The 12,100-nt window shown below is 42.7% G+C and overlaps 1 protein-coding gene across 1 annotated transcript in view; it reads left to right on the forward strand.

Moving 5' to 3' along the window:
• Positions 1-12,100, forward strand: part of TM6SF1 (transmembrane 6 superfamily member 1) — a 546,630-nt gene that overhangs the window by 85,870 nt on the left and 448,660 nt on the right. Inside the window, exon 3 of the mRNA XM_069222564.1 lies at positions 3,466-3,563. Within this exon, the coding sequence (XP_069078665.1) occupies positions 3,466-3,563 (98 nt within the window). The remainder of the gene's footprint in view (positions 1-3,465; positions 3,564-12,100) is intronic.

Genomic DNA, 12,100 nt, shown 5'->3' on the forward strand with positions numbered 1-12,100 from the left:
CCACTGCAGTCTTGGCGTTCTTGCCACCAGATTACAATTCTGGCAGTCGGACCGCCAGGAGACTGCTGCCCCCGCCAGGACCATGGATTCCGATGGGTTGGCAACAGTGCAAGTTGTGGTCAAGTAAGGCAGTGCAGAAGTTGGCACCGCTGTGCTGATCACAACTTGCTTTTCTGTCAGCCTTTTCATGATAAAGGCTGGCGGAAAGGCATAGATGAGTCTACGGGGGGCCCTGCACTGTACATGATCATTTCGGGGACAGTGCAGGAGCCCCACTGTCAGCACCTCATAATGCGCACTGTCTGTTATGGCAGACCATGCGCAATCGTAGGTTGCTGCCGGCACTGATAGTTTTAAAATCAGGCTCTTAGTCTCCTGAATAAAAAAAAAGAAACAAAAATATAGGTGAAAGGGTAAGGATACCCTTTCTACCTACCCCTGGTTGGGGGGTCCTATAGCCCCACACCAGAAACTGGATTTTTTATTCAGCACTGTGAATCCAGCGAGAATCCGCATATAAATAACTCTGTTACGGTCTTCCGCCTTTTTTTAAAAACACTCCTGAGGAGGGCCAGGACCCGAGAGGGGGGTTGCATTGATTTATTTTGGAGCGGGGAAAGGCTTGCAGCCCCCCATATTGAGCCTTTATGAGGCCCCAGAGACCGCATCTCCTAGGACCAGTATTTTGATAACGGCGAAGGTGTGTGTGGCTTCCATCCCCAAGCCTCATAGAGGCCTTTGGGTACCCTATTGCCTGGCAACAATGTATTTATTTGGGGTGTGTGTGTCACAAAGGTCACCTCCATAGATCCCATTCTCCGGAGCTCAGTTGTAGTGTCTTGGGGACCTCATTCCACGGAACATTTTGGTTCCCTGCCCATAAGAAATCTATTCCCTGCCCACACTGTCCTAGGCAGAGAACACAACTTTGCTCCTGTCTGGCAGGCGCAGTGAAGAAAGCTGCTTCCACCCAGGTGGAAGCAAAATAAGGGAGCCGGCTCCCATTGGCACCCAACATAGGTGCTGGCTGGTGAGCCAGCAGGGGCTATAGAGGTCTGGGCCTCCCCTCTCAGCTCCCAATGTGTATTTTATTGTGGGTGCCCTCTGTGTGCACAAGGATACCTACTGTTGAGAAAATAGTGCCTCCCACCTGCATGGGTGCAGAGCATGGAGCTGGCAGGGGCCACGGGGGCCTTGTGGCTTCCCCTGCAGCCCAAACTTTTAATAAAAAAGGCATGGGTGCCCTATTTGGGCACCGGGGCACCCAGGTATATAAAAACATTTAAATTATTAATAAATGAGTGTCAGGAGCTGTTAATTTACTATCCTCTGCTCCAGAGAACACACACCCCCATAATGCCCTGCAAGAGATTTTTAGTTGTAGTTTTTGGAGCCTGGTGGTGCCCCTAGAAGGGGGGGTAGAGTACCATCCACCACATATTTGCTGGGACCCCTGGTGGTGGGCTCTCCGTGCCCTGAAAAAGTTTATAAGAAAGAGATTGGCCAGGAGATTGGCCGCCAGCACAGGGTTGCAAGCGGGGCGTGTCCACTGATCTGCCTCTGCAACAACCCCATTCCGTTCACAGCCAAAGACTGTACATTCTGAGGGGTAAAGTGCCCGCGGGTGTTGGGTGCAACTTGTTCCCAACCCCCATGCTGTACACCCTTGAAGGCTGTGACCTGAAGGGTGTAGGGTGCTGGTGGGGTGGGGTTGGATGCAGGGCCTGGCCACATGCCAGTAAGATGTCCACCGCTGTGCATGGCATGGGGTTGGATGCAGGCCCTGGTGTGCGGCCAGGTCCCTGTGCCCAACCCTACACTGAGGCCAAAGGCCATGCACAGTGCAGGTTGGGCACCTCCATGGTGTTGGGCGCAGGATCTGGGGGTGTCACAGTGTGGACATCTTACTTTACTTTAAGAAAACCATAGAAATTTACTGAAAAATACAAAGCTTAAAGTGACATTGTAGGTAGGAATTGTATTAATATCTACCTTTACATTAAACAAACCTTTAAAAAATCACTGAAAAAAGAATGGTTAAAGGGACGTTACAGTGAGGTGAAAATTTCAGTTGAAACATTACGTTTTAAACTAATAAAATCACTGAAATTCGCCAGTTATGGTTAGCACAAGTAATTATAACTCACACCCTTAAGTAACTGTAACTTGTACCATCCCATGCACTGCTAGATACATCACATATTAAATCTTCTGTGACACAATTGATAACATCATTGCAACATCTTAAATTACATCATTGATAAAACCACTGTGCGTGGCGGCCGACGGCGGAGTTGGGGAGAGCGAGCCATAGTTAATAATATATATTATTTTCTGATCATTTAAAAAGCCAGACATTGCCTTCAGATAAGAGAAAGAATGATAAGGAAAAATACATCAATACACCACAACATAACATTGCAGGACCTGTGTCATAACATGACGAGTGGGTTGCTCCGATATTTTGTTTGCCAATTCTCAGAAGATATGCAATGTTCGTCAGACCGTTATGACCTTACATGGGAATTATTAAGGTTCCAAAAGGACATTTTAAGAATGTAACTGTATCGAGATGTGTTTGCTAAAAGCGCACCATATTTAGATCTGTGGTGACTGGTTAAGCAAATGTTGCTTTTAAATAGTTTTAATATTTATAGAGATGATGGCCAAATATGTCATCAGTAACCAACATGCAGATGGCTAAGATTACATATGTATTTAATAGCGCTCCTTGAATCGAAATTGATTTTTCGAATCATGATAGTTCATTTTCAAGCGTGCAGTACTTGCCTCTAGTTGAAAGCGAATACAGACTATCAAAGAGAAAGTTGCTTTTTGTAAAAAATAGTGTTTTTACCAGTCAGGTGTCTCGCATAAATTTGGATTACTAGCATCATCGCACTATACTTTGAACTGTTACATTCTTCAGAAACTCAAATGAAAACAGCACTTATTAGATTAAAAATGTGTTTTCTAAAATGTGGTTTATATATTAATGTTATTTATAGAAACCTCTGTACTATGGGGTTGATTTGTAATGTACTAAGAGTGCGTTTTATTCACGTGGCTTCAGAAGTCAGTCTCAGGGAACATCACACAATCAATGTATGATCCCACGATAACCAAATTATTACTTTAAAACGCTACGTTAGCCATTTTTTTCTTGTTTTTCAGTAGAAAGTCAGGTGCAGCCTGAGAACAGCAACTTTGTTTGCAGAACCGCACGCCTTATTCTAATAAATAATTTAATTAACAGATCAGAGCAGGTAAAACTCAGTCTCTCGGCAAGTTTGTGTCAATTTAGAACACTCAGCTGCAAGAGGCAGCCGAGGGAGTTATTTTGTTAGTGCCTTGCTTTTCAACTACTAACACCTTTAAAACCTGTCATATTCTGTGTATAACTGCAGTACTGTTATTTTTCTGCTTGTGATGTATTTATGTGTGTTTGTTTTTTCTTTCTAACAGTTTATGCAGTATTTGCATTCACTAGTGTTGTAGACCTAATAATAGGCCTTGAACAAGATGGAATTATTGATGGATTCATGACCGTTTACTTGAAAGGGGTAAGTGAAGCGCCTTAAAGCTGCTGTGTGAAATTATCGGTGCTTTTGATGGACTGTGTACCAGATACCATAATGATTCACTCTGGTTATTAAACGGACTCTAAAGTGTTAGGCTGTTTAACCAGTTAAAGATAATATTTCACTTTCACCAATCTTTAGGAATATTCACATTCATATGTTTTATGGAACAGTTACTCTAAATTTAAAAAACATCAGCTACAATTTCTCGTCTCCCCCCGTTCATAGAGAATTTAATAGCAGTCATTGTCTGCCAATCTCAGATCTCATCCGTAGGGCCCATGAACCAGCTAATGTCCTCTACAGTGTCTGAAACTAAAAGCAGGTGCCTGACTGCCTGGATACGTTTTCTGCTGGGTTAAAGTCTGGCCACTCACTCTGGACACAACACTCCCCCGCGGTAAAGTCAATGTGAAAGGTGATTAGCAGTATGGGTAAGTGACACTGAGGGCCACATTCGACCCTGGTGGTCTTAAGACCGGGTGGGTCGTGGTCTGGCCGCTGCCAATGTGGCAGTCTGACTGCCACATTACAACCGTGTTGGTAGTGCCACGGTCAGACCTCTAACACCGCCAGTTTTCCTCCCTAGGAGGGACTGGCTGTGCTGGTCATCCTAATCTGCCAGGGCTGCGGTGCAAGCAGTGCACCTTAGGGATTACAACCCCCTTCTCCGCTAGCGGTTACAGGGTGGTAGCACCAGTGGCATGGGCAGTGCGGGCCCTCCAGGCCAGCCCCATCGCGATGTTCACTGTGTGCTTTGTTTTACAGACATTATTATGAGCCAGCGTCAATGTTGTAGGCCGTTTCCCACTGGGCCAGTGGGTGGAAACACCATTTCCGCCTGCTGACCCAGCGGGAAACTCTAAATGGGGCCTGCGGGAAAGCTGCCGCACTGGGGGCAACTTGACTGTCTGGACTTCGGTGGATGACCTTTTCATCCTCCAAAGTCATAATAGACCCCTAAGACCCATCTCATCTCATAGCATGTCTGCAGAGCTGCATAGGTCAATACTTCTACGACAGTCAAAATGTTCTGCATGCCATTAATATATGTTGCTGGATCCTAAAGGCTTATTCTGCCTGTCTGTCATTGTTAATATTTTTGTGTGTTAATGATTGCTGACCATTTTTTAAAACACTTTCTAGTGGGCTGGTGGAGCAAATACACTTCTTCTCCAGAAAACCACTCCATCACTGGAGTTCTCTCAAGAGGCTTTTTAGGGTCGAGCCTGTGTTGCATGCGCTTGCGCATGTGTTTCGCTAGCGAGACGCTTTAGGAATTAGAAAAGGGCTCGGAGCCCCGTCCACGTCACATCAGTGTCTTTCATTGGTTCGTGGGCTTGCTTGTTAAAATTGACTTGCTTTCATTAGTGGAAGGCACGCATACGTCATGCCTTTTCCGGTGGTTAGCCCTCCTCGAGCGCAGTGACCAAGTACTGAAAACATGCGAGGCTCGCTGTTTCCTGTCAGGTTTGTGGATTACTTTTATTATCTTTTGTTCGCAGCACGATCTCGCTGGGCAGAAGTCGAGCGCTTTGCTTGTTTTTCCTGGAAACATGACAACATTTTTAACACCAATCAGCTGACTGAATACTTGTTATGCAGCGAATTGGGCTGAATCTTTTATCAGAACGCAATTTGAGTGATATTTTTTGTGTGAATTCAGATATTTCTCTGGTTTTATTGAATACATGGGTTTATTGTAAGAAATTAATGGGTGTATGTAGCGCCAGCAACTACCTATACCTTTGTTATTTTTTTCAATGGGAAACCCTTGTATTTGACTGGAAGTTTTGGACAGCCTAAACAATTTGGACTGTCTTTTTCTAAAACCCAAACAAACTGACCGTTGACAGTAGGTTCACTGCACTCTGTCCTCGAGTGAGAAAGCACGGAGGCCGCGGTTGAATCCAGCTGTGCCGGCCTTGTCCCCCGGGACAGGCGATGGATCCTGGTCAAGGAGCGGAGAATTCCGAGGTCACCGGAGCTGCGGAGGTGCTCAAATGTTTTCCCTATAACCAGGAATGCACTCAAGTCACTTCTATAGAAATTCAGCATTAAGGGGCTGCCGCTTTCCTTTAAGGTGGCTTACTAATGTAGATATCCGTGTTTTACCCGGGGGTCACCTGTTTGAATCCTAGTCATCCACTTGCACTGTCATCCCTCTAAAGTCGATAAAGCATGTACCATGGCATTGGGTTATGAGTTAATTTGGCGTGTAAAGTGCATTACATAGGTGTGGATGTTAATATGAGCTTCACTCATTTGACGACATGTTAGCAACTCATTTTCGGGCTGTTGTAAAATGCGATAAGAAACGGCATGATCTTATTATAAATCATACAGTTTAGCAATGGTCATGAACGAAGTTTAGAAGAGTCTTCTCTTTCGATGTGCTAAAATCATAGGCCCGGCAAAAGTATAATTTCACTGGCGTCGAACTCACATTTTGCACTTCAGAAAGTTAGTTGTAACGTTTGTTTACTTCTCCCAGCTTCATTTTTGGACAGAGTTGTTCCACAAAAAATATAAGGCAGAAACAAATGCCAAAGTTTTCTAGTGGAATTTATGGCGTGGTGTTTTAATCACAAATTCCAAAACAAACATCTTCTCAAAATTATACTGGTCAAACATTGGCAACCTATCCATGCCTAGAAAATAGGTCCTTGGTGCGTTTTTAATCCATAATAGTACTTGGGTATATTTTTCTGTCTTCGCTTTTTCCATATACTGAAGATTCATTAGTTTCCTTAAACGTTCACACGATCTTTGTTCTATCCTAGTTTGGTTCGTTTGACAGGCTGACCCTTCTATCCCCCCCACTCCCTCCCTCACACCGCCCCCAGCCTCATTGACCAGAACTGTCTCTTGCCTTGTGTGGCATCACGTGACCATCATGACTATGAATGAAGCGATGCAACAGGAAGGAAATTACTAAATTCACTTTTCAGTTGCTGAAGCGTGCCTGATGGCAAACAAAATATTTTTTTGATATACCTAAATGTTGTAATAAACACCGATCATGTTCGAAGAGGCCCATTCAAATATGTAGGAAAATCGATGTGCAAAGTTGGTGATCTCAGTAGGGGGTCAGTGAGTGGAGTTCCAACTCCTGTCTGCTGATCAGCTGTGCCGGAATAAGGAAATAACTTCAGGCCATATTTGCTTTTCCCAGTACATCCAACTAACATTTAATTAAGTGCATTGTCTGCACTGCCGCTCCTAACCTAAATCTATCCAATGGAAGACATGGTCAAGGAGCGTGGACATGGAGTGGAAATTACAACTGGAAACAAAAACAGTATTTTGCCGATTTGACTAGCTCGCTTTAAGTATGTTGGCTAGTTGACACTAACATCGAAGGAGATTTCTAGGGTTACAGATGGACCCAGTCCATGGTTGGACTGTAGGAACGTATTACACTGTATACGTGATTCATGCAAGCTGCATTGAATTGCAACATGCGTTCCTGAAGGTTCTCTAAAACGGCATCCTTTTTTTGCAGTCCTGCAGCAAATAAAATACAACTGCCTGTGTTGGTCTCTTGTTTTGGTGTTTCCCTAATCAGAGAAATATTTGTAAAAGGCAAAATCGTGCTCACCAGCCGGAACAGAATCTATGCATAGATAGTTAACCTTGTCAGATCATCTGGTCTCCGAGAACAGCACCCTAGTATAGTCTCCTTTCATGGGGAATGCACTTGTAATGCATGTAGGTAACCACACACTATAGAAAGGGCCCTGTCTGCACGCGGGGGGCTCTAGAGCTTGCTGGGAAAACATAGAAACTGTCCACAAGAGAGCCCTTCAAACAGGTGGTGGGCAAAGGTGCGATCACAGCAGTATCTATATGTTCACAATTTGTTAACAACAATTATGTCAAGTACCTTTCCCTCGAGATAGACCATTTTTAGGTCGAGCATTGCAGCATGCATGCGCTGCTTTTCCGACGTGTTGGTATGTATCTGGGCTTTTAACAACGCCCACATCACGCCCATCACTACCACTCGTTCGTGGGCTTGCCCTTCAAACATCCTTTGATGACATTGGTAAATGGCTTACGCTTGTCCCTCCTTGTGGAGGTTTTTTTACCGCCTTGGCCATTGCCCCTGTTACATGGCTAATTGCACTTTTTGCCAATAAGTTTGACTGCGAGCGACCTTCTTTTTCCTTTTGGGTGTATTCACGCTGATGCTCATGGCGGCCATGGCGCTGTGAATCGGGCTCGCTTATGTGAAACTGCTTTACTTTTAATTTTCAATTTATGTGGCAAGAAAAGTCCGGTTAGGAGTTTACAACGCTAATAGCTCTAACTCGAGCAAAATGCGAGACCCGTTGCATTGCAAATGCTTGTTTCAACTTGGGCCTTTCTAAATAGAGCTTCTGCGCTTCTAAAACTTCCAACCCCACTTTTATTGTTATAAATCTTCCTTAAAATAGCATCAGCTTTCTTATCCGTTTGCACACCTCATGACATGAAAGTCGATAGTTTTCTAAGTAAGGTTATTTTATTAAAAGAAAGTATGTGTTAATCAGAAACACATCATTGACATTGTTTTTGTTACAAGGCTTCTTGCTGATTAAATTGTTGCATAGTTTTTATTTTGTGTACATAGCACATCATCTGCTACACTTATCAGTTTGCTGACGACAGACCCTTTATCATAGGGTCACTAGTTTTGCAATTTTATAATCTACGAGTCAATGGTGCCGAATAGAAACACCCCTCTCACCCTGCGCCTATAACTTTGTTTGCTTAGGAGACTTGTGGCATTCGAAATATCATATATTTCTCTGTAATATATTACATATCCTTTACTATTGTGACAATATGGCACTGAACACTCTAAGTGCCATTGTAAGCTGATCGTTGAAAGTACAACTTTTCTCTGTATGTTGTAAACTTACACATGTTTGAATACTTATTTGTTTTAAGTGCCCACATGTTGAAACACAGGTTGGCTATGCATATAGGCAATTGTTACATTGCGGCGTCTCCGGTGGAATAAAAAACTTCAACTATTCCAGTGTTATGGGCTGTATTTCAGATGTTCTTTCTTTAAGCAACATGTTTAGAAATTCTGCTAGACCAACGTATCTAGGACCTACCATAGAATCAGATTCTGCCAGCCTATCCTAGAAGTAAGTAAAAATTTAAAGATAAGTAACACATCTGTGCAGCCTCAACATTTTAAATCAGCTTTTAGGGGGCGAAACAATTCCTGTGTTGTCTATTTTTCAGTTAAATAACGCACACATGCTTTTCTCTCTGACTTCTTTCGACAACACTTAAAGCATATCGGGATGGGTATTTTGTCCCTTATTAAATTGTGCAACAGTATTCACTATTTCTAAACTTTGTGTGGTTCTAACAAAAAACATATATGCTAGGTAGTTTTTTGACATGTATGAGCTTGGTAGACACTTTAGTTCATCCTGCTGAGGATCGTCGATTTTATGGCCATAACAGACCATTTAAAAGTCATGTTTGAAATAGGCATTCACAACCAAAGCTGCAAAATCTAAGGCTTAAATGGCACACATAGATTGTTAACAACTGAGGCTGAAGAGCTATAAATCTATTAGAACAACCCACTCACTGATAATAGAATGTTCTGAAATAAAGAAGGAGAAACAGAAAGACAAGTGTTGGAATATTGGAGCCAACACTTATGCCAGCCATCATAGGCCCTGAGCCACTTCATTGTCTTCAATTGAGTTGTTAATATTCCAGTGTTGTAAAATAAACTAAATCCTTCGTTTAACACCTTTAGGTCACCAGCACAGAGTTAGAATCATGAGGTGTAATGTGGATAGTGTGATTTGCTGCTAAGAATTATATTAGGAGTGAAAGAAAGAAGTACCGTATTTATGTGTCTTTTGCTTCAGTATAACAGACTTCATGAAGTTGCTCCATGTAGTTATCAGTAAGGTAATGTGGAATCTGTTTTCGTGCAAAGACTCGAAACAAAATGTATGTATCATACATTGAGCATGTAAGTCATATGACCTCAGTTTATGTGAGGCAGCTTTGGGGCTTAGGCTGTATCATTTACGCTGCCTGCATATCTCTCACACATGAGATAAGATTGACATACTTCCTAGACAGGAATTCAGGAACTTCAACCAAATCCAAAAACCAAACCCAAAAAAGGTGCTTCTAACTATATTCAACATTACAACAGCTAGAATGAAGGACCATGTGGAAATGGACTGGATTGACTTTTGCTCATATCAGCTCTCTCCTTGCCAGATCTGCAATGATTTTTCATTTTTGTGCTTCAAATAAAAATAACTAATTAGGTTTAATAAGCCAGCTCCCACTACTTGCATTGGTGTGAGCTGAATATTTGCCTTTGTGTTAAAGCCTTCATCACACAGAAGAATATAATGAAAAAGCATATCCTCATTGTGCATTCACAATTTGTGAGAATTGTTCCATCTGGCAATCAGGAAGCACCAGGAAGGCCCTGTGGAGTCCTGCCTTTAGATCAGGCCATGTCAGAAGACTCTACAGTTGCACATTTTGCTCCACAATACACTTCAGTCTGGGGTTCCACAGCACCATCCCGATGCACTATGATCCATTTAGTTCCTTCTCTCGCCAGACTTGCCTAGATCATTTACTGTAGTTGTGTCACTGTTCCACATAATTATTCCTGGCTCCTATGGATATATTGTCCCATTCATATTTGATTTCTTATGATTTCTTTCTTCCAATCCCCCTTCCATTGCTGCTGATGTCTCTGTTTCTTTTATTGTGCCTGCTGGCCTAGTCTTTCGCTCTCCAGGTCCCGGTGCAACCTTCCCTTCATTAGTGGTTCCCTGATTCCTAGCACCTTATTGATTACTGGCACCTGGTTCTGTCCCTGCACCTGTGCTCTCCCGTGTGCTTCCAGCATTTTAAGCCCTGTGAGATCTTTGTGCAGCATTCGCACAACAGTCTTTACTGCTGAGACTCTGCGTTATCTATTACTGTTTTGCTGCTTTGCCTTCAGTCTTGATTCTAGTTTCATTCTGCCTTGGCTTTCCCTAGTGCTCCTTTCCCCATTTAAAGCCTCCTTCTTTAGCTTCTCTGTTTCAGTGCTTTGATGTTACAGCCTCCCTGCCTCTGTTGTTCTCCAGTGTTTCTAGTGCAGTCTGCATGCCTTCTGTTCCACCCTGGTTTGTATGCAGACTCCTTGTATTGTGTCCCAATATTCCTTTTCTGTCTGCATGCTTCCCATCCAGTTCTTGTTGATGTGCATATTCCTAGTCTTTGATTCCAGTGCTCTTAGTTCTGTGTGCTTAGCTCCAGCCCTGTCCTTGGTTGACTTCAGATTCCTTGTCCGTTACTTCTCTATTTCTTGATCTGCATACTTCTGATCCAGCCATGTTTCTTTTTCTCACAATCCATTCCTGCTTTCTCTGAACCCTCTTTCTTTACTCTTTCACCATTTTCTCTCTTAACTTAGCTATTGATACAGAGGGTGCCAGTGAGTTCAGTTGCTTGGAGCCAGCTGCAAAGAGACTTATTGAGCTCTTTCCTTTCATAAGAACTTCTGAGTGCTGTTCATGTGAGACCAAATTGTTTTAAGATAAGTTATTTTCCCATTATGAAGATTAAGCATAAGCATATAAGCTATGATTTATGATCACTTGCCTGTCATTCTTTCTGCTTTACACTTTCTGATTTCCTCCCTATTGTCTGACTAGTTGTGTCTTTAAAGGCACTACCCAGTTCATGTCCAGTGTCCCAGTCCTAGTCCATTTCAACCTTGTCTAGGCTTCAGCTTCTGTCTTGTCCTTCTCCATCCAGGCTTTCAGAAACCCCTGCTCTAGAATTACCTTATTCCTTCGGAAAACAAGTTCTCCCTGTTGGTTAGCCTAGTCCTAGTCTCCCAGGGGTTCTGACAAAATTATGCAGTTTGAAAGATGAAAACAAAACGATAATTTTGAATTTGGACATTGTAAAATAATTTTGCTTGCCTAGCTCACCCTCCCTACTCTATCCTGCTCTAAGTCCCCTTGTCTCCTAGTCTAATCAATCAGTGCGCTCATAGTGAAATTATTCTAATTCACCCTTAGGCCCTCTTTACAATTGAGGTGGGATAGGGTGGAGTATTTACTACAAGTATTAATGACTTCCTCTTCAAGGTTTTCAACTTCATAATGAGACACAAAATGCAGAATTACTATTTAGCACACTGAATTCTATCTGTGTTTCCTTTTTAAGGGCCTTTTCCTGGCATAAATTTCAACAGGAAACTGAAAGAGTGTGACAGTAATCACACAACACATAATTACAATCCCAATGAAAAGTCTAGTTTGTACACCAATCAGAATTTTGTCCTTGGAATCTTGCAAAGAAAGCCTCAGTCTGTGTGCCTAGTTCTTAGTGGGCTGCTGATACCATCAGCATGGGAAGGGAAATCACACTTTTGTGATTGAAATACATTATTTTAGCTTATGGAAACACTGTCAAGCTAATTGATTCAATTGATTAAAGCTTGAAGCCTCATAACCTCTCTCCATGTGAAC

Source organism: Pleurodeles waltl, chromosome 3_1, assembly GCF_031143425.1.
Source record: "Pleurodeles waltl isolate 20211129_DDA chromosome 3_1, aPleWal1.hap1.20221129, whole genome shotgun sequence".
NCBI classification, from domain to species: Eukaryota; Metazoa; Chordata; class Amphibia; order Caudata; family Salamandridae; genus Pleurodeles; species Pleurodeles waltl.